The 23,726-nt window shown below is 36.6% G+C and overlaps 1 protein-coding gene and 1 pseudogene across 3 annotated transcripts; one reads left to right on the forward strand and one right to left on the reverse strand.

Annotated features, from left to right (window-relative positions):
• The first annotated feature begins 538 nt into the window (after positions 1–538).
• Positions 539–5,165, forward strand: LOC112590486 (40S ribosomal protein S25-like; annotated as a pseudogene).
• A 370-nt stretch (positions 5,166–5,535) lies between these two features.
• LOC105185627 (uncharacterized) lies at positions 5,536–23,008 on the reverse strand. 3 transcript variants are annotated; one of them, XM_011145262.3, is made up of 16 exons: positions 22,534–23,008; positions 22,199–22,353; positions 21,910–22,011; positions 21,512–21,636; positions 21,231–21,414; positions 20,976–21,079; positions 20,737–20,853; positions 20,518–20,633; positions 20,212–20,260; positions 19,865–20,080; positions 19,579–19,804; positions 18,690–19,245; positions 16,336–17,039; positions 15,717–15,913; positions 14,503–14,677; positions 5,536–7,108 (listed from the first exon to the last, which is right to left on the reverse strand). In XM_011145262.3, exons 2-16 carry the CDS (start codon positions 22,346–22,348, stop codon positions 5,819–5,821), a joined length of 4,311 nt encoding a protein of 1,436 aa, XP_011143564.1. In that variant the 5' UTR covers positions 22,349–22,353; positions 22,534–23,008; the 3' UTR covers positions 5,536–5,818. The 3 variants fall into 3 exon arrangements, with proteins under 3 accessions (XP_011143564.1, XP_025162944.1, XP_011143565.1); XM_025307159.1 differs by lacking the exon at positions 22,534–23,008 and having other exon boundaries at positions 14,503–14,635; positions 22,199–22,527; XM_011145263.3 differs by lacking the exon at positions 22,534–23,008 and having other exon boundaries at positions 22,199–22,527.
• Between the last annotated feature and the right edge of the window lie 718 nt (positions 23,009–23,726).

Genomic DNA, 23,726 nt, shown 5'->3' on the forward strand with positions numbered 1-23,726 from the left:
AGATAAAAGATTATGGATAGAGAACAAGTGGTGATTGATTGATTGGGATAAAGAGGAGGAAAATGTAAGAAAGAGAGGGTGTGAGGAAGATAAGGAAAAAGGGAAAAGCGTAGAAGAGACAAAAAGGGGGAAGAGGGAAAAGGGAAAAAGGGGAGAGGATAGGTGAGAAAAGGAAGAAGGGGGAGGAAGTGGGGGAAAGATGAGAGGAATGGGAGAGAAATGGATAGAGAAAAGTAGAAGCAAAGAAAAGCGAAGGATAGTTAAAGTGGTGTTTTGGAATGTAGCAGGGTTAAAAAACAAAGACAGGGAGTTTTGAGAGGGACTAAAAGAATGGGATGTGATGTTTTTGAGTGAAACGTGGGTGGATAAAAAGGGGTGGAAAAGGATGAGTGAAACGTTGCCTAAAGGATATATATGGAAGGCGCAGTGGGTGGGGAGGAAGAATAGAAAAGGAAGAGCAATGAGAGAGATGTTAGTAGGAGTAAAAATAGGTATGAAAGTGGAAAGGGAAGGGAGGAGGCTAGATAGAGAGGGGATTATGATGATCAAGGTCAGATTGGAAAAGAAGTGGTGGAGAGTAATAGGAGTGTATGTGAATAAAGATTTAGAAAATAAGTTAGGGAACTTAAGAGAATGGATGGAGGAAAAGGAAGAGGGAGTAAGAATTTTGATAGGAGATTTTAACGCAAAAACAGGAAGAGAGGGGGAGATTTAGGAGAGGAGAATGAGAGAGGGGAAAGGGTAGAGGTTAGGAAGTCGAAAGACGATAAAGTTAATGGAGAAGGCAAGAGATTGTGGGAATTCAAAGAAGGACAGGGGTGAACGATACTAAATGGAAATTATAAGGGGAATGAGAAAGGAGAGTATACTTATATAAGTACGCAGGGAAAATCGGTAATTGACTATATAATAGGAGATGAGGAGACGAAAGAGGGAATACAGAGAATGGAAGTAGAAGAAAAAATTGATTCGGACCATCAGCCGATAACGGTATGGATAGAGGAGAAGGGAAAGGAAGAAGGAAGGAGACAGGGATTGCGAAGGAAAAAGGTAGGTAGGGGATAGTGGAACGAGGAGGGAAGAGGGGAGTTCAAGAGGGAGTTTGGGAAGAGAGAAGGAAGAAAAGGGTTGGTGGAAGAGGAATGAAAAGTTTTGAGGGAAAAAATAGTAGGGGTGTTGGAAAAGACGGGAAAAGGGAAGAAGGAGGGGGGAAAAGGAGGTGGAATGAAGAATGCAGACAGGGGAAGAAGAAGGTAAGAAGAGAGCTAAGAAGATGGAGAAAGGAAGGAGGAGATAAGAAAAAATATAAAAAGGAGAAGAGAAGGTACAGAAAATTATGTGAAGAAAAGAAAGAGAGGGCAAGAGTAGAATGGATGAGGGAGATAGAGAGAGCAAGAACGGAAAGTCAAGTATGGAAGGTGGTAAATAGAGATAAGAAGAAGAGGATAAACGAAGGAATTGAAATGAAAGAATGGGATAAACACTTTAGGAGGATTAGGGGGAGTGGAATGGAAGGTGGTCAGAGGGGTGAGAAGAAATAAGGAAAGGAGAAAGGAGAGGGGGATATAAAGAGAGGAGATGAAAAGGGTAATAAGGAAGTTAAAAGATGGGAAAGCGATGGAGGGATGGGATTTCAAATGAAGTGTGGAAGTATGGGGGGAAGAAGTGGAAGAGTGAATATGGGAGATTTGTGATAGGGTGTGGAAGAGTGAGGAATAGCCGGAGAATTGGAAAGAGGGAGTTATTGTGCCAATTTTAAAGAAGGAGGGGGAGAGAGGAGGATTACAGAGGTTTACAGAGGAGTGACGTTGATATAGACGGCATATAATACATACGCTACAATTTTGGCAGAAAGGCTGAAGGAGGAGATAGAAAAAAAAGAAGAAAAAGGGTTATTGCCTCCGAGTCAAATGGGCTTCAGAAAAGGAGTGGGTGCCATAGATAATATACGAGGGTAGCCCCAGAAGTACCTTTTTTTTTGTTCACGCAGGGGAAATCCATCATGGATACCCCCGCCCCCTTGGGGAGGGGCGGGGGTTATGTCGGACTCTTACCGACTAAAACCCCTGCGGGATGTCTACCTGTCGAGCCGTGAAGAGGGGAGTTAGGGGAACTGCTCCCGCATTCCCTCCCCAACCCCAGGACTCTAATCCAAGAGCCTCTCGCCTCCTTGTATCGCACCCCCCTTCCCCTTTCGGGGAATTAGTGGGAGAGGTGCAGTCCCCGGCGGGTAACCCCGCCGGTTGGCCTTCTGGTGTCACCTTGGAGAAAAGGGACATCCACCCTTCCTCCTTATTCCCCCCTTTCTAAAGGGAGAGAGGGGATTTTTGGGGAGGTGGGCCCGACCCTAATCGGGTTCCCCACCTCCCCTTTTCCTCCCTATCCAATCACTCGGGAGAGCGGGAGGTCTCCTTCCCGCTCCCCTCCGAGTGGCGGAGCCTGGCCCGAGGTGGCCGAGGGAGCCGCCGGCCCATGTAGGCCAACGGCCTCTCCTCGTCCGATGCCACCTCGGGCTCGCTGTTAATACCCCCCCCCCAGGGGAAGTCCCAGAAGTACCTGACCTAACAAAGAAAACACAAAAAATTTGGGAAAAAATATTTTTATTTCTCTACATAGTCTCCTTTTAATTCAATACACTTTTCCCAGCGATGTTCAATAGCTTCGATACCCTGTTTATAGTGGGAATCGTCGAGCTCCTCAAAATAGCCATCAAGCCACCTTGGTCCATTGTTTTGACTGTTTCTTCGTCTCAAGTGTGAAGTGATGGACCCATGTTTCATCCATGGTTATGAATCGACGCAAAAACTCGGCTTTATTGCTGCGAAACTTCGCCATACACTCGATTAAAACATCTTCACGACGCTGTTTTTGTTCCAATCGCGGCAGCCATCTTGCGCACAGTTGTCTCATGTCCAAATTTTCAGTCAATATACGATGTACAGCACTTTTTGAAATGCCTACCATATCTGCTAACTCGCGCACTTTCAGTCAACGGTCATCCAATACATTTTGTGGATTTTCTTCACCATTTCTGGCGTGGTCACCTCATTTGGTCGACCACTGCGATGTTCGTCTTGACAGCTCGTACGGCCTCGTTTAAACTCTGCCACCCAATATTTTACTGTTGTAAACGAAGGAGCAGACTCTCACAGAGTAGAATCTAGCTCCGCTTTGGAGGGATTAAAGGGAATGATGGCAAGGATATTTGGATGGAAAGGAATTAGAAGTAAACGTGGATAAAACGAAGGTGATGAGGTGTAGGAAGGGGGGAGGGAGATGGAGAAAGGTGAGCTGGAGGTGGAAGGGAAAGAAAATAGAGGAGGTAAGGGAGTTTAAGTATTTGAGATATACAATAAAGAATAATGGATCACAGTAGACACAGGTGAGGGAGAGAATGAAAAGAGGGGCAATACTGCTGGGACAAGTGTGGGGAATAGGAAAGAGGAGATTTGGAGGGGACTGGGGAAGAAGAATATGGTTGTTCGATAGGCTGATGGACGGTGATGAGTTATGGGATAAAAATTTGGGGATGGAAAGAGAGAGAGGGAATGGAAAGGGTTCATGAGAGATATTTAAGATGGGTGTTAGGAGTGGAAAGGTGCACGCCAGGGTATATAGTCAGAGAGATGCAGAGAGAGAAAATAAGTGGAAAGGCAGGAATGAGGGCATGGGAATATGAAAGGAAATTGAAGGAGGGGAGGGGAGGGGAGCTAGCAAGGAGGTGTTGGGAAGAAATGAGGGAAGGAGTGAAGAAAGGAAGGGCAAGGAAGGGATGGGACGAAGAGAGGAAGGAGTACATAGAGGCAAAAGGGTGGAGGATAGAGAAGGTAGAGCAATTAAGAGAGAGGGGGGAAATGAGAGGGGAACAAATAGTGGAGGAGAGGAAGCAACAAAGGGAAGAAAGGTGGAATAAAATTAAGGAGTCAAGATATAATAGATGGTACAGATGGATAAAGAGGGCGGGGGTGCCAGGATATTTAAAGAAAGGCTGGGGAGAAAGTAGGTGACAAAGAGTTGCAAAATATAGATTGGGAAATGGAATGAAAGAAGGCAAATACTGAGAGAGGGAAGAAGGAAGGAAATGTAGAATATGTGGGGTAGAAAATGAAGTATGGGAGCACGTGTGGGAATGTGCAGAGTGGAGGGAAGAAAGGACGTGGCAGGAGATGGCGGGGGAGGTTTTAGGGGAGGAGGGGGAGAGGAAAAAATAGTTAAGGAAGCTGGATGGGGTAAGGGGGAGGGGAAGAATGAGTGGAAGGATGAGTACGAGGAAAATGAGATTAGGGAAGGTAAATTGTAAACGGGAATGGAAGTCCAGGATAGGAGAGGGAGAAGTGTAGTGTGTGTGTGTATAGGTAGGGAGGAAGGATAGGATAGGATAGGATAGAGTAAGTAGGTTAAGATAGTTCGTAAGAGAATTATAAGAGAGTTGTAACCCTAAGGGGAATCAATAAATTATTATATATATTCTTTTTTATGCTTTATAACATATCCAAAGCCCATCCAAATCGGTGAGGGATACCTCCGACTGTTCCCTTGTAAGTTATTTTATTAAAAATTATTTTCCATTTGATTAATCATTATAGCCACCTAAAAAAGATACAAAAAGTTCTTCTAAGCAACCAGCCTAAGCAGAAAATCCAGAAGAAGAAGAAAGGGTGGATCTGCTGGTAAAGCTAAGAAGAAAGTTTGTTATTTCATTATTATAATCATGATAATTATACTAGATTATTAGATGAGATAGATCTTAACTGACATATGACTTAACAACTTGACCAAATATGGAGGCAAAAATTGATTTAATGAGTCTGATAATATTTATATTATATATTTTCTTTAATATATTACTTACATTAGAATTATTTTTAATATAACATTGTCTTTTTTCTTTATACTTGTAGAAGTGGTCCAAAAGAAAAGTACGTGATAAATTAAATAATCAAGATTTTTGGATTTTTGTAAATCCACATATGAGAAGTTGTTGAAAGAGGTACCTCAATATAAATTAATTACACCCTCTATTGTCAGTGGAAGATTAAAGATCAGAGGGTCACTTGCTAGAAAAGCTTTGATGAAACTTCAACAAAAGTCTGATTAAGCAAATTGTGCAACATCATGCTCAACTTATTTACACACGTACTAAAGGAGATGATCCAGCAGTATAATATATGTAACATATTTTATAATAAAAAATTATATAATTTACTTTTTCCAACTTTTAATTACACTTTCATGTTTATTTTAAATTCTTAATTAATTCAATGAAATAGAGATGATATTTAATAATAAAACATTAGCTTTGTTTCTGTTATATAATTATAAATTTTACAAATGTACAAATTAATTCATAATTCCTATGTATAACTTAATCTATAGTTAGAAATTTCTATAAATTTAAACAAATCATATAGAGGAATTGCAAGAAATAATAGACGCATTAAGTAAAATAGCTTATTTTATTTAAGCTTTAATTGAGTCATAACTAAGTTTGATTTCGTATTATAAAGAATTGCAGATAAGAATGTTTATCTAAGTAAAATCATCTTTTTATTACATCGATATAATACAGAAAACGACTTTACTGTAACATATAAAAAGAATGTGTTCATACAACGATTTAACAACTATGTTACAATTTGAAGATAGCAGTCAGCAGAAAATAATAGTTTTAAAATTAATTATTCATTATATCGAAACATCCTGCACTGTTATACCTTATCTTAACGAATGTTGCATGAAAATCGTGTCATTTAGTAAGCCTCGCTCATTATTCTCTATCTCACCGATTATGTCTTTTATGTAATATGCATTCCTCGTGCTACCTGTTACGCTTATCAAAATATCTAGTTTCGCGTTCTCGTTTCCGAAACCGATTGAAAATATTTGCGTTTGAATAAAGAGTACCTCGCGCCTCGATGACGCTAGTCTGACTAAGCTTCTGTAAATCGTCATTTCTCAACGAGGAGTGTCTCACGTTATCATTATTCTCGGTGTCGTGAAATTTCGCCTGCAGCTGAGTATAATCATTTGCACCACGCAGCCGGCTTATGCATCTACGACGACGCCTGTTGCTTTCACTGTCATTATCCTCCTCGTCGCTCAAAAACAATTCTGGCTTAGAATCAATCAAATTTTGTATCTTGTGTAAATCTATGCTAACTCTAACGTTGGAATCGTCGTAATCATAATTGTTCTCGTCATCACACGATGCCATACAGTGAATCAATTGACTAGAATTACATGCACCGATTTGCCTATTTGAGATGCTGTGCTCATTGAATATGATATTTGGTACATTCTGATCTTGGGTCTGCAATTTCGCAACGTCCGTTTGGTCTGAATGTTGGCTCTTGCTTTTCCTACGGTTCGTGCGCACATACGAAAAATTGTGTAAGTGTGACGTCGGAGAGTTGTCTGTCGTGCGCGAGTCATCGGAATGCCGGTTTGTCATGACAGTGACATTATTTTGTAGTATTTTCTCAACATTTTTATTCGTACGAACAATATTCAGATCAGAGTTGATGCTGTATATTGTACGCCTATGAGATAACCAACTGCTCTCCGCAACAGGCGTAGACGGGTTACATACAAACTGTTTACGTTGCACACCTTCCCGATTTTCAACTCGCGAGTTTTGACTGCGATCGTTATCCTTTTCTGTATTATTATCTATAATAGTGTTACATATCGCTCGATCTAACGCATTTGAGTTAATATTGCTCCGAATGAGACACGTCTGTGCATCATGTTCGCTACTATTCTGCCACGTGTCGTTCGTCGCATCAACACCATTAGCATTTATTAGATTTATGTTACTCGAGGTGACTGTATTAGGAGCCGTTCTCGATACCGGGTCCAAGTTCTCCTTCGCGTCGTCATGTATAACGACCGCCATTGCATCGGCTGTATACTCAGTCCTATCCTCGATTAAACAATTCGCGAATATATCATTGTTGACATGATCTGGACTGGACAAAGCTTCGTATTGTGTCTGAGAGCTGAATGGCCGTTCTCCCAACTCCTGCATAGCTATGCTTGGTTTGATTTTGTTGTACGTAGCGGGATTTTCTACGGAAATATTTACAGAAAATGTGTCGTACAAGGTCATCTGCAAAAAATATAAACAATTCATCAACATCATAATTATAATGTTTCAATCATGGAACTGAAATTGCCGAATTCTTCGACAGGTCAATGATTATTATTATGATTATTATATATTATATATACGCAGTAGCGTAAAACTAGTTTAGTAATATCATATTCTACGTTTATATGATTAGCATAAAATCGCTTTGACAATTCTTGTTATTATAACCTAGTACATACCCAATAAAAACAAAGTATCATCGATGTTATAATGTCAACTGAATCATATGGTATGTTACGTAACTGTTACTTTGTAATATAACAAAGCAACTGTTATGTAACATACTATGATTTAGCTGACATTGTAACAACGATGATACTTTGTGTTTACTGGATAGCATATAATACAGAGTGTCCGGTAATTAGCTGCCAACCCGAAGTGTGAAAGTAGATCAGGTTAAGATAAACATAAAAGTCCCATACCGTTTTGCGAAATTCGCAATAATTATCGAGTTATTAATGAAAGAAATCTGAGGAGTGGGAGCACGCCGACATAGATGATTGGAGAAGCGTCGCAGCCTCTCGGGTTACAGCGCGGCCCAGCAACTGTTGGAGGTGTGCAGCGAGATAAAACAACGAATAATGGCGCGTTGTCCTTCCCGTCGCCGTGCACCGGCAACAGTTTCTGCATCGACTGGGCGGCGCTGTAGCCTGAGCAGCTGCAACTCTTCTCCAATCATCTATGTCGGCGCGTCCCCACTCCTCAGATTTCTGTCATTAATAACTCGATAATTATTGCGATTCTTGCGAAATTGTATTTTACTTTTCTTTTCAGCTTAACTTAATCTACCTTCACATTTTGGGTTGACAGCTAATTACTGGATACCTCATATAAGTAAATATAGAATGTCTCATAACTAATGTTGCAGAACTCGTGGAGACATAGAGCGAATTAAGACAAACATAAAAGTCCCATACTGCGAAATTTGCAATAATTATCGAGTTATTAATGACAGAAATCTGAGGAATGGAAGCGCGTCGATAGGTGATTGGAGAAGCGTGCAACCATTTCGATAAGAGTGCAGTCCAGTCGATCTAGTAACTGTTGGCGATGTGCGGCGAGGGGACAGACAACGTGCCGTTATTATTTCATCGCACCTACGCGTCTCGCCGCATGCCGTCAACAGTTGCTGGGTTGATTGGGCCGAGAAGTTACGACGCTTCTCCAATCATCCATTTTGACGCGCGCTCACTCGTCAGATTTTTGCCATTAATAATTCAATAATTATTGCGAATATCACAAAATGGTATAGGACTTTTATGTTTGTCTTAATTCGCACTGTCTCCACGAGCTCTGCAACATTAGTTACGAGACACTGGGTATATAGGGTATCTCTATCGTTCAACCCTTGGATCTCAGAAACGGCTTTAAATATAGAAAAAATGTTTCAGAAAAAAGTTGTAGGATATTAACCCGTTAACGCTCAAAAGCCCTAAAATAATAGCCTTACTTAGCAACTGTATTTTATGTAGAGTAACATATTATATAAGGTTGGAATAGCATTTCCTTATGTTTTCGGGGTCATTCTACAAGATTCTGGCATCGGAATTCGTTCAGATTCACAATAAAATCCAATATGGAATTTTTGGAAAAAAGTCGTGAAAAATCGACAATTTTATTTCTTATAAGCTTGATTTCGTATCAAGAACGTTACTCGTTACTTTGATATAGATACAAATGTCACATCTTGTCTCAAAAATGTTGAACTTTCAAGGTATGCTTTGGTGAAAATGTGAATTCAAGATGGCTGCCTCAAAATGGCGGTTTGAGCGAAAAAACTTAAAAAATAATGTATTTCTAGAATAACTTCGCAAAGTCCTAGTATTTAGCATCAATTTAGTATCCAGGGTACTGATTTTTTAATATTTGCTGACAACTAATTCATATTAGAGAATTTCAAAATGGCGGATCCAAGATGGCGACTAAAAAGCACGAATAATCGTGAAAATTTCCAGATTTTCATGAATTTTCTTTTATTATTTTTATATTCATGAATTATTTTCGAGATGTACACACGCACATATATAGGGTGGGTAATTATAAACTTATAAACTTTATAAAAAACATAAAAAAACATCAAGATAAGTACTACGGACGGGAAAAAATTGAAATCCACTACGTAAAGTTTTGAGAAAAATTGCTAAATGAATGAGCGAATAAACGCTCAGTGGGCATGCGTTGTGGGCATCGCATGCTGTTTCGCACGGCTTGGGCTGGATTGGCAGGCAACAACAGCGGACCGACGCGCGCCGTTGTTGCCTGTCAATCCGGTCCAAGCTGTGTGGAGTAGCAAGCCCGCGATCATTTATTTAATAATTTTTCTCAAAACTTTACATAGTCGATTCCAATTTTTTCCCGTCCGTTGTACTTATCTCGATGTTCTTTATGTTTTTTATAAAGTTTGTAAGTTTATAATTACCCATCCTGTATATGTGCGTGTGTACGTCTCAAAAATAATTCATGAATATGAAAATAATAGAAAAAAATTCATGAAAATCTGGAAATTTTCACGATTATTCGTGCTTTTTAGTCGCCATCTTGGATCCGCCATTTTGAAATTATATGAATTAGTTGTCAGCAAATATTCTAAAATCAGTACCCTGGATACTAAATTGATGCTAAATACTAGGATTTTGCGAAGTTATTCTAAAAATATATTATTTTTTAAGTTTTTTCGCTCAAACCGCCATTTTGAGGCAGCCATCTTGAATTCACATTTTCACCAAAGCATACCTTGAAAGTTCAACATTTTTGAGACAAGATGTGACATTTGTATCTGTATCAAAGTAACGAGTAACGTTCTTGGTACGAAATCAAGCTTATAAGAAATAAAATTGTCGATTTTTCACGACTTTTTTCCAAAAATTCCATATTGGATTTTATTGTGAATCTAAACGAATTCCGATGCCGAAATCTTGTAGAATGACCCCGAAAACATAAGGAAATGCTATTCCAACCTTATATAAAATGTTTTTCTACATAAAATACAGTTGCAAGGCTAATATTTTAGAACTTTTGGGTGTTAATGGGTTAAGGGAGAAATATGATGAAAATATGGACTTGACTTTGAGCGACTTTATCAAGACCTGGTCAATGTTATCAATGTTTTCTTAAATGGAATCCCCCATTTTTATTGCATATTCTTGCAGCTCTCGTCGAGACATTTTGAAAACACTACCTACTTGTGTCTTTTATGCCAGCTATTCCGAAGGTATAAAGCTCCAAAGTTGACATACTGCCGGTATTCACATTACCCGATGTATACTGCGGAGAGGTTGCTTGATCGGATTTGTACACCATAGTGGCCTTAAAAAGGGCTGATTTTGTGTTTCTTCAGTTAAAATTCTCTCTCTCCATCATTCTTCTTCTCCTTCCCCTTACATTAGTTATTTTCTTACCGTTACTACAGAAGATGCTCAAAATGAGAATCATTGACTTCCATGCAGTGAAACAAGCGATCGTGGAACTCTCTCCTTACATTCTGAAATGTCTGAGGAGGAATATCTCTACAAGCTATAACTATCTTATTTTGCAATTTCTCGATTGTACCTGGAAGCGTTCTGAAAACTACCAATTTTAAATAATCCCACAAGAAGAAATCGGTAAGGGCTAAATCGGGAGACCGTGGAGACTTAATCGGGCCCCTCCTCCCAATCCATCTGTTCGGATAATTTTCGTTATATTCGCTTATAAGCTTGATTTCGAAATTGTTGCGCACGTCACGATGGTATGCAGAACATCCATCCTGTTGAAAATGAATGTTATCTACATCGAATTCTAATTAACCATCCTCACCAACAACGTTATCTACAACTTGGGTTATCAAAGAATCAATAACATCTCGCAGCAATGTTAAACTACCATCCATTATTGCTTATTACTGCTCATTACCGTTTAAATGTATAAAGTGGTCAGAAACGCATTACCTACATTAATTGATTGCATTCAGAAGAAACTATCTTCAATTCGAATGAAGAAACATTATAATTTTCCCCCAGTTTTTGAAAAACCTGTTGCTGGAAAAGGTGTTTTCATAAAAAAAGGCCTTCTATTTTTTTTGTTATAATGGGCGGTAATGTTCGAAAGAGTGACAGTTACTCGCCCATTTCTTTCTGATTTTCGTATTGTTCCACCTTCCTTTGTCACTTTTCTGAAATAAATTAAATTTTTCTAAATAAATTAAGTTTTAAATTATGTCGCGATCTAAGAAGGATAAGGTGGAAATGATTTCTTTTTACGGGAAATGTAGTCGCTCTTATCGCGCAACTACGAACCGTTTTAATGAGCTCTTTCTTGATCGTTCTATTGACCATAAATACGTCTCCAACTTGATAACCAAATTTCGCGGAATTGAGAATGTTAAAGACCGGCTACGTAGCGGCAAACCTAAAGTCGGCGAGAATATAGTTATTGAAATTATTGGTTGTGTTATAGACAACTCCCAACAGTCTTTAGCCGAATTACATAATGCAAGTAACATCCCGCGCAGCATAATCGATAAAATTCTGAAAAATCATAGATTTCACCTTTACAAAATGCAAATAAAACATGAGCTTGGAGATGGTGACTTTGATCGCCGTGTTCAGTTTTGTGAAATAATAATAATCACGCTCATTGAAGAGAATGCACATTATTTGAAAAATCTTTGCTTTAGTGACGAAAGTACTTTTTATTTACGCGATGAGATAAATGAGCACAATGTTAGGTATTGGTCTAACTTCAACCCATACATTTACAGAGAGGGACATACGCAACAGCCACAGAAGTTAAATGTTTGGGCCATTTTAGATAACTACATAATTGGACCTTTGTTCATCGATGAAAATTTAACAGGCGAATTTTATTTAACATTGCTGCGAGATATCATTAATCCTTTGATAACTCAAGTTATTGAGAACGCTGTTGGTGAAGATAGCCATTCATTTTCAACAGGATGGATATCCTGCACACTACCATCGTGACATGCGCAATTATTTGGACGAAAATGATCCGAACAGGTGGATTGGGAGGAGGTACCCGATTGAATAGTCCCCACAGTCTCCTGATTTAGCCCTCAACGATTTCTTCTTGTGGGGTTATTTAAAATCGGCAGTTTTCAGAACTTCTAGCTTCCAGCTAGAATCGAAGAATTGCGAAATAGGATAGTTGTAGCTTGTAGAGATATTCCTCCTCAGACACTTCAGAATGTAAGGAGAGTTTCACGATTGCTTGTCTCACCGCATGGAAGTCAATGGTACTCATTTTAAGCATCTTCTGCAGTAATGGCAAGAAAAAAACTAATGTAAAGGAAAAGAGAAGAATGATGGAAAAAAAATTTTAACTGAAGAAATACACATAAAATCGGCCCTTTTTAGGGCCACTATGATGTACAAATTCGACCAAGCAACCTCCTCGCGGTTTACATCGGGTAATGCGAATGCCGGCGGTCAACGTTGAAGCTTCATATCTTCGGAATGGCTTGCGCAAAAGATACAAGTAGGTAGTGTTTTGAAAATGTCTCGATGAGAGCTGCAAGAATATACAATAAAAAATGGGGGAATAAGAAATGGGTTTTCTTAAATTACATTTAAGAAAACATCGATCACATCGATCTGGCCTTGATAAAGTCATTCAAGTCCATATTTTTATCATCTGTTCCCTGTTAATATCCTACAACTTTTGTCTGAATCATTTTTCCATATTTAAAGCCGTTTCCGAGATCTAGGGATCAGACTTTAGAGACACTCTGTGTATATATATATATATATTTATTTATTTAAATAAATATTTATACGGGGGCCATGCTAAATTTAGATCAATGCAAAATCAAGAAGCCCTATGACAATAAAACTCAGTTTGGAAAAAAGAGTATCTTCTTTGCTGAATAATAAATTAGCATGAAAAACTTAGATCTATTAGTTTAGAAAAGGGAAGTTGAAGAGTGTCAGATAGTTGGGTCTGACCGCGATGGAGTTCGAAAGACGCAACTTTTGTACCATTATTTTTTATAATTTTAAATTTGATTTAAATCGAAATTAATGTCATAAACGTTTGGTGAAGTGTTTTGAAGACTCTGCTCTATTATGTGCTACAGTGTTCACTTGGTTTGCCGAATTTAAACGTGGAAGGCAAAGTTTAAAAATGAGCGACGCTTTGGGCGTCCTCACATAGTAACGGACTAAAATATTGCTGCTGTTAAAAACCTAGTGAAAGAAAACCAGCATATCACCTATGGTAAAATAGAGGCGACCTTGATCGGATTAACCGCAACGCAGACGATAATTAAGGATCACCTGCATCTCACAGTGTTGCAGTTGTTGAGTGCCCATCTGCTTACGTTTGAGCAAAAGGAGGAGCGGTCGATTAGTATTGTTGTATGCCTTAAGGTTTAGAGAAAGACAAAAGACGTTTTTAATATCATCATAGGGATGAAATCTGGTTATATAACTATGATCTAGAAGATAAAGCAGCAATTGACAATATGGTATTTTCGGAATGAGTCTCCATCATCAAAAGTGCAATAAATAGGGAACAACGTAGGGAAGATTATGTGATCGCATGTTTCTTCGCAGGCCATATAACGACTGTTCCATTAGAAGACCAACGCATTATGACAGCAGAGTAGTATGCTCGCATTGCCTTCGAAGAACTTTGAGGTGTGGACATTCAAGGTCAACACTCTATCATTTCATCCTCCATCACGACAATGTATGGCTTCGCACAACGACAGGAACTTTGGAGTTTTTGCAGGAAAATTAAGTTCGGGTCCTACCTCATCCTACCCAATCTTTAGACTTGGCTCCCTGCGACTTCACATTGTTTCCAAAAGTAAAGAGAAAGCTTCGGAAACATCGATTTGAAACATCAAAACAAACGTTTGTAGCTTATAATGAGGAAGTATCGATGGCAAAATAAGAATGGAACAAAATTACTGGTTTTTGAGAATGCATAAATGTATTGATGCTCAGGGAGAGTACTTTGAAAAATTATAATATATATTGTTGAAATAAATTCATTTGTTTAATAATATTTAAAAACTTTCGATATGATCCTCGTATCTGCAATTAATCGTAATATAGAATTAAACTTCGTTATGACTAACTAACTAGTCAGAACTATACTCGTTAATAACTATGATGATTATTAATAACTATGAATATTTACAGCTATGAAAATTATAATTAATAACACAATCGTGTAATACTAATTATAACAATGGGAATTGTCAAATCGATTTTATTACTGTTCATCTAAAAGTAGGTTACGAATATTATCGAAACGGTTTTGTTATCATGTAAACGTAGTAGCAGTAAGTAGAATAAAATAGTAAGTAATAGTAAGTAAAATAATAACTGGTCGTAATTATATCTTACCTGAATATCATCCGTTCCGCAAATGCGAAACTTAAGATCATGTAGACGCATATACTGCGGTATCAATCGAGGCTGATGACAGGTGTTATGGTTATTTGTGACTTGGGGGAAGGCACTGCACTGGGTTCTGACACTTCGAATGCATGAAATAATGGACATGATATGCATGGTATCGCTGCACAAAAAAATATATTAAAATATTAATATGTATTGGAAAGTTCACTGTTCATGTTCATATACATCTTTCAATCATGATATTGAATGGCATAATACATATTGTTTATTTGTATGCAAGGTTGAAAAATATTTTACAAAATAATCGATTAATGAATTTGTGCCTTATGTAAAGGTGGAATATATTAGATTCTCTCTTCAACTTTGAGTAAAAATATTCACACTTGATGATTCAGATTGTGAAAGTATGATTAAAAATTCTCTCAAATTCATGTGACTCATTTATTACTTTGTTTTACGAATAAAATTTCATTTTATTTGCATTGAAGAATAACGAAAATAGTAATAATTCGTTAGTTTTGGAATAAAGATAACAGTAACATTAACAAATTATATTTTCAAAAAATAATGAGCAATAATGAGTTACTTTTAGAAAGAGTAATACTTTTCTACTTTAATACTTTCTATGTATTTGTATGTAAATAATTATCGCTACTTCGTAATAATTATTATTCTGCTTATGGAAATTATTCTCCCAGAGCGTATGAAAACATCCGCGAGGGAGGAAGGGCACATATCCATTTTTTCTCTGAAGATCGAATACTTATTTCTACTTACCCCGACAATTGTGTCCAGTTGTAAATCGATTCGCAAAAAGGGAAAAAAATAATAGTCAATGAGAGAATATATGAAAAATACAAATTGTTTATAGATGAACCGCACTTTGATCACGACTGATCTAAGAATACAATATGTACATCTTAGGTTTGTATTAATAGTTATTATCTAAAACTTTTTCATATAAGGTACTCAAATTTGAAAATTTAGAGTTTAATATAAATTTTTTCTAGTTAAATTATATACAATATATTTGCATTATATTTCGCGATTCAACTAAAACTCTTACATCTAAATTTGAATGCGAATTTGAGTTTTCTACTTGAGACAAATTTCAAATAACTATTAATGTAAAGATTGAATAGAAAACTAGTAAAGCACTATTTGAAGGATTTATACCACTGTATATTTATTAAACTCACCTCTCATCAGAGGATCTTTTGAAGTTTTTTCTGATTCCTGCGAATCCCGGTGAGTTTCTTCTTTGGTTGGCTTTTGTTCCAATGATTTTTGATGTATCGAGCGTGTCTGCTGCTCCGGCAGTCTTTGCGGTCTCAGAGAAACAGGCACATCTGGTTGGCGTAACAGCAGGATTGGTCCTGCCTGCATCCCCGTCACACTGTTAGAATCGCAAGACATTCACTGGAGAGGAGGTACGGGGAAATTTTTGTTACCACACATACTCCCCGCACCGTCTTTCTCGCCAGAATATTTTATTCCTACTACTTTATCAAATATTTAACCGAGTTTTGTGGAGATAAGGATGAAAAGAGAAAAAATCTCACTGCTTATGAAGAAATATTTTATCATAAAAAAAGAATTGATCACAAAATTATTTACAAGCTCTCATCAGAGATATCTCTATTGAAGTTATCATACTATCTGCGCTTTCTAAGGAAACTAACAGGAGAAAAAAAAAAACGGACTTCATTATCTTAGGCAACAACAGAAGTTTTATTACATCCTTACATATTCGAAACCTTATTATGCTCTTACAAAATACAATTTGACATTTTTAAGATATTTGAATAAATTACTTACTACTATTTTGCTCGAGGTGCCGTTGCTTGCAGGAAGATTATCGGTTGTTTTCTCTTTCGGAAGTCCAGCTTGCTGATTACATGATCCTTTAGTTTGTTGACTGTTGTTCGTGTTAACTGTATCTATGTTTATCGGCCGAATAACTACAGACTGACGATTGCTAATAGTAGCGGTGTTATGTATAACTGGCGGTCGTACGACATCGTTCGACGTCATAGCATACGATGTGGTGGTGGTACTTTCGGTTTCTCGACTCATACGACTCGATATCGATTGAGTATAGAATATGCTCGACGACGGAACCGAATAGTAAATCTGTGTGCCGGACTGAATGACTGGCGTATATAACTTGACGGGCCCGTTCTCAGCATGTTGCATGGCGATCTTCGGGACACTATCGCTTTTCTTTGTATGATGATTGGATTCAATTGCTGCATATGTCGCGTCCGGCGTGCACGTGCCAGCTTGCATAGATATATCATTCTTTTGATCGATATTCAAGGACGGACTAGAAATTGTACTCGAGGATGCTAAACGCTTAGCAGTGTTTTCGGTAATTTCACGAATCTCTGTACTAGGTGCGACTTTAAATTCGGTCCTTTGACTTTGCTCCCACCTGGTATCACACAGAACAGTATTCCTGAACGTTTTGTCCGAATTTTCTCCTCTAATTCTCTTGCAACTGCTATCCACAACACTGCTTGCTAACAAAATGTAACATTATTGTTAAATGTATTATATTTAAAATTTCCTTTTTTTGATAAAAATCCAAAAAAGGGTCAGACGTCTGAACTATATTACTATTAAAGTTATACATATTAAATATCTCGATAACCGAAAAAGAAAATTTTTTTATTTTATTAACTCTATTTTTAATTTGATATATCAACCAATCCTTAAAATATTTATTTTCTTGTACAAAATTGTCACTCGTGTGTGTACACGCATGTTGACAAGTTTATATTTCTCTTAACTATATAGGGTGTTTTATTTTAAGTGATATGTTCGATTATCTCGCGAATCGATGATCTTATTGAAAAATTTTTCGAACGAAAGTTGCATAGCTTGAAGGGGGATACATGATGGAAATGTGGACTTGACCTTGAGTGACCTTGTCAAAATCAGGTCAAAATACATTATAATTTTTCAAAGTACTCTCCCTGAGCATCAATACATTTATGCATTCTCAAAAACCAGTAATTTTGTTCCATTCTTATTTTGCCATCGATACTTCCTCATTATAAGCTACAAACGTTTGTTTTGATGTTTCAAATCGATGTTTCCGAAGCTTTCTCTTTACTTTTGGATGTTTCCGAAGCTTTCTCTTTACTTTTGGAAACAATGTGAAGTCGCAGGGAACCAAGTCTAAAGATTGAGTAGGATGAGGTAGGACCCGAACTTAATTTTCCTGCAAAAACTCATTAATATTTTTTTAAATCCCTATTTTTTATTACATATTCTTGTAGCTTATCTCGAGAGCTTTCCAAAACACTATAATAAAGTTACGTTTCATTGAGTACTTTTCAAGTTATGAGGCTTGAAAGTTAAGGCAAGACCGATCACTGATCCGGCCAACTAAGGTAAGATCAATTCGAACATGTCTTTAGCCGTTGATGAGTCTTGCCTCAGTTGGCCGTATCAGTGATCGGTCTTGCCTTAACTTTCAAATCTCATAACTCGGAAAGTACTCAATGAAACGTAACTTTACTATAGTATTTTGGAAAGCTCTCGAAAGAAAGCTCGAGATAAGCTACAAGAATATGTCATAAAATATAGGGGTTTCCATAAAAAAAAAAAACATTAATGACCTTGACCTGGTTTTGACAAGGTCATTCAAGGTCAAGTCCATATTTCCATCATGTGTCCCCCTTCAAGCCATGCAACTTTCGTTCGAAAAATTTTTCAATAAAATCATCGATTCACGAGATAATCGATCATATCACTTAAAATGAAACACCCTGTATATAAGCTTATTCTTTTTAGCTGCTGCTTTAGGTGCCATGTTGGAACTTTGTTTCTTTTCTTTTCAACGCTTATATAGCTGTTTTACTTTAAAAGCAAAAAACGCAATTTTGTTCGACTAAAAAGAACAGACTTTATATTTCTTTTTGTATTTCTTTATATTTCTTTATATTCTTTATATTCTCTTCTTTATGTTATCTTCTTTATATTATCTTCAGACTTCTTTATATTTCTTTATATATTTCAATTTCTCTGTTTCTCTTTTTCCTCTTCTTTTTCATCTCTTTCCACTTATTTTTAATTATTAATATTTATTTGTCTCGTTTTAAAAGTGCAATACAAAGCAACTAAAAAGAACAGACCTATAACATCAAATCTTCTCAGCGAATTACCTTCCTCGTGCATACTGCGCTTCATCGTAGTAGGTGAAGATTGCTGAACAGCAAACCACTTGTCTAACGGTTTGCCCAACTTATCTACGACAGAAGACATACCGACAGTGTCAGACTGCAACCACGTGACGTCTTTGTCAAGACCCACGTCAGGCACGCTTGCAAATATCTCCGGTGGTACGGAAGTGACGTTAGTAATTTTAATATTCATAACAGAGCTGGAGTTCACTGGAGAGATTTTTAAGTCATCGTTCTTTGAAGAAATAGCAACTTGTGTAGGTTTTAACATTGCAGGCACGTCAGGTTGCTTCGAAATAGTAATTTTGCTTTTCGAGATCGATACATTAGATTCTTTAATACTATCACATTTCTTCGATACTTCCTTCGCATTAGACTGAACGGTATCCTCCGTTTTTAACGGATCGACTTCACTTATACTCTTGGTCGTGGAATTTTCTGTCAAGTTGTTTGAATTATCAGGTTTTGACGAAGAAAACATGTTTGCCCATGCAATCTGTACCGTCGGGATACTTATTTTGCGTTGCAATGCGATAATCTGCAACAAATAAAAATAATCAATATCAGATATCAATGGTATACGCGATTTATTTACGCGATTATATACGCGATTATCGTTTATTTACAGATTGTCTTTGTTAGACAATTAGACACTTCTAAAGCTAATATAGACGTTGTGTACACTGGTATATACAACGGTTTGCACATGCTTTATTCTAATGCAACTCCAAATATAGCTAATGTCTAACAAAAGAACTCTTCAGAGAAACACATTTTCCTATTTTTGACATTAACTGCATTCCGAACTTCATCGAAAAAAATGTGCAAACTGTGATGCAAATATATTACTACGAATTACTTTATCATTTACCTCTACATCATCGTCGTCGTCGCTTTCGATTGTGATGATAATATTCTTATTTGAATCAGGTTGAGATTTCATAATGTTGCTAGAAAAATTTTTCTTTCGTTCGCAATGATCTTTCTTAGTTTGCAGAGAATCGTTCACCTTGTTTTTTTGCACATTATTTTCCTTACTAACTTTATCAGTTGACGTTGTACTCTTCGTAGCAGCAGTGCTTATAGGTGCTGATGCACTATATAAAATAAAACGTAAAATATTCCATTGTGGCACTTAGTGTAATCAGAAAACTCACCATGACATATCCATCAACGAATCAAGCATACCACTACTTGCTTTCAATTGCTGTTGTAACTTAAACGAACGTGGCCCTGGCCGTGATTTAAAGCTTGAATTTATCATGGTGGAAGATGAACTAGGACTAGGTAACGAACACAATACAGGGAAATCAGTGCCCACAGAAATGTCAGAATCACTCTCCTCTGTATCGGAATCTCTGCTCAAACTAGAACTAAAGAAATATTCGAAATCAGTTTGATATTAGTCGTTGTATGAGAACAAGTGCAATCATAGGTTCAAGACACTCTTTGTCGAAATCTTTTCATTATTTGCACAATTAAAAGTAGTAAATATAGAGCATACCTATCAGAGCTATCACCAGACCTTGTATTTTCATGATCTGTAGGATTACCTTTATAGAATAGAAAAATAAAATATTTCGTTTTTTACATAAAGATTACAATATATTTATTGTATTTCATAGTTATATTTTGTGTGTGTGTGTACGCGTGCGTATGTGAAATAAATCATTTTAAACATATGATCTCAATTATTACAATTACTTTTTACTTCAGAAAAAAATGTGAAAAATAAAAAGTAATTAAAATATAATTAAGATTATACATTATGTTTGCTCTATATATTCTTACAAATCAAACAGGTGCTTACATAATATGGAAGTACATTCGGCGCATTCCCATATGGGATTTGCCCATTTCAATTTCCCGCAAGCCATATGAATGCCCTGTGAGCCGCAAATCCGACATAACACCAATTCCCATTTACTGTAATATTTATCATTATAAAAATATTTTATAAGAATGATCTACATATATACATACTAGACGCCATATAGGTTCAACATTGTTTCATACAATCATTACTTACGCGTTACTACTTGTATGTTTCCTTCCCTTTGGACAAAGACATATTATAGCGTCACACTGATCGTGTCTATACAATAATTCTTCGAATGCATTTGGCACCAATTCCCATGAGGCATCCCTTATTAAACATCAGAAAAACAACTTTAGAATATACATATTTAAAATAAGATGTATACACAATTTAAAAGGACATTGTACAAATAAAAAATATTCTTCTTGAAGCTTTAATCAAATACTTACTGGCTCGGTATGAAAATGCCGTGTTGTAGCATAGCATTTTGAAAATCTTTCTTATTGTTACATAGAGGACATTTAAAGAAATAGCCTGCACTTAAAGCAAGTTGCTGAAATGAAAAATTATATATATTATACATGCACGTTATAAACATAACATTCAGCAAAATACATGTTGTGATATTAATAATTTACACTGAAATTGAAGTGTAACAGCTGCGATCAATAAGTTTCATACATAAACTTTTTATCAAGACTAACCTGAACACATTTACGGTGAAACCATGCATCTTTTTTACAACAGGGAGCCCACAAAGTTTCCATAAGATCTTTGGGGTTTGCTCTATCATAACATATATAACATAATATATCATTTAATGTACTAATTTGCTTCAATACATACTCATCAATTTTTTGTTTCGGTCTATGATTTACACAAAATGATCTAGAACATTATCAAAATCAATTCATTAATATCAATTATTTATTATCCAGTTTCTATAACTATGACACTGATGTAATATTCCAATATTGTTCCTTACTTAAATTCTCCAAAAAACTGATGTAAAGAACCAGCTTTTAAGCCACAAGGAAAGTGAAATATGCGTTTACACTTTAAATTGCAACAACCTAAAGTTGCACCAATTCTTTTGCAGTATGAACAAATCTAAAATAAACAATTTAACTGTTAACAATTCAACTGTTAATAGTGAGAGAAATTTTATTTATTAAAAATGATGAAAACTTATTAAGTTTAATAAAAATGAAAAAAACATTCATAGCGAGTAAACTCAATACTAAATTTCTAATAAGTTAACTTAATAGATTTTTGCTAATATGCTTTTGATATAATTATACAAAAACTTATAAACTATATATAAATATATATTTTATGTTTTAATATTCAGAAACCAACATTTATTATTATTGATATATATACCAATTTCTTTCCTCTGCGAAGTTCCTTATGTATATCTTCTGCTAGGAATCCAAGTATACCTTCATCATCATTTCCTTTTTGTTCCATATTAGAAGACAAGAGCTAAAAATATATTTATATTGTATAAATTAACATCAATGTAAACAATAATATGAACATCATCCATTCATGAAGTTCTGTGTTTCTGTTTGTGTGTTATTTGAATAATATGATATAAGACAAGACAAAAATAAACTTTTTGATCTAATATTATACAAAACTAACATCAGCAGTTGTATCTAAAACTCACCAGGCAGTAATAATGTGTGACGATGCCATCCTGTTCATAAAACTTGCCATATTCCAACTCGTTGTCCTCTGCTAAGTTACAGAAGCAACAGACTTTGGAGGACGAGGCGGTAGTTGTGGAGGAAGTTGAGTTACGCTTGGTAGCAGACATTATGCCTGTTGATAGATCATATAAACGACCAGAACAAGATGCGATATGGTACAATGAATATCCTTTCGCATCTCACGCGAGAATCGCGATTGATGTGGTCCAACACAACATTGCACAGTTGACAAACATATGATGAACGAACACGCTCGATTATCACAAATTATTACACACTCATTCGACATTACCTGGCTATCGTATCGAAATCGCTCGTCTCATAGAATATGTAGGTGAATAAATGAGTAAACGCGTCAAATGTCGGAATAACCGCGATAATTACAATAATTTCGCGGATGATTCGTATGGGCACTGCAATATCATTAATAGTCGTATCCACATGCGTTGTATATATTTGTGAGAAACATAAACAAAACTTTCAAACGATATCGGCATAATCATTCGTTAACAGAACGTTGTTCTGACGACCTCAAAATCGCCGACATGTTACAGCATCGAATCGAAAAACGCCCTAAGAAACGTCGAAGAAGAAACACCGTCCGTTTTCATTACAACCCTCAAAACTTGTAATTCTTCTTTGGCTTCGTTAATGAAGGATACTTTTAAATATTTAAGCTTGATGTGAATGAAGCTAACTCTATTTGGAGGGAAATACAATATGCCGACGACTGACGTCTCGTCGTTGATTGGGTTAGATTCAAACATGGAGTAGTTGAGACATGGGCCGCGTTCCGAAATTCACTGCCAGTACTGAAAATATATAGTTTGTGTCACGTATACTATAGAATTTCAGTGCTGGCAGTGAATATTGGAACGCAGCCGTGATAAGTATGAAAGAATCAATTATGAATTTTCTCTTCTAGCATAAATTCATGTGAAATATAAATTTTTTAATCCAAAATTATTTGAATAAATTTGTGCTTTTCAGCTAAAATATACAGGTTGTAGTTTCTAATATTAAAGTGAAATAAATATTCAACTTGCCTCAGAGAGAAGCCTGAGAGCGGCCATTGAGCAGGATTCCTACGGATGCTTTATTCGACGTGCCCTCTGAAAAAGTACATATAAACTACGTTCACTCCGATGGTAATAGCAAAGTGTGTACAGTTTTTCTTTACTTCCTTACAAAGGCAGTTTCTCAACAAGGGTCACAGCCAGAGAGAAGAAGGAGAGGTGTCATGGGCCGCTTTCAGCCGAGCCAGAGAGAAGTCTGAGAGCGGGCATGACTGCATTTACAGCGTTATCGAAAAGTTGGCTGATTCGAAGCGCCAACTGGGTCCATTTTTCATGAACATAAACTACTAAGCCAATGTCCACGATTTGTTGGTACTATTCCGTGCTATGTCCATAATTATTTGGTTCTGTTCTGTGCTATGTTCATGAGCGAGCTAGATTAGTTAGATAAAAACGGAAAATCGATCTT

The sequence above is a fragment of the Harpegnathos saltator genome, unplaced genomic scaffold (genome assembly GCF_003227715.2).
Source record: "Harpegnathos saltator strain DR-91 unplaced genomic scaffold, Hsal_v8.6 scaffold834, whole genome shotgun sequence".
Classification (NCBI taxonomy): Eukaryota; Metazoa; Arthropoda; class Insecta; order Hymenoptera; family Formicidae; genus Harpegnathos; species Harpegnathos saltator.

Bases quoted from the DNA above. Each gene is read 5' to 3' on its own strand.
- LOC105185627 (XM_011145262.3), bottom strand. From the start codon at position 22,348: ATGTCTGCTACCAAGCGTAACTCAACTTCCTCCACAACTACCGCCTCG. The intron at 22,012-22,198 runs GTGAGTTTTAGA...ATATATTTTTAG, and splicing joins TCACACATTATTACTGCCTG to CTCTTGTCTTCTAATATGGA. The intron at 20,854-20,975 runs GTAAGTATTTGA...ATGTTTAATAAG, and splicing joins GGCATTTTCATACCGAGCCA to GGATGCCTCATGGGAATTGG.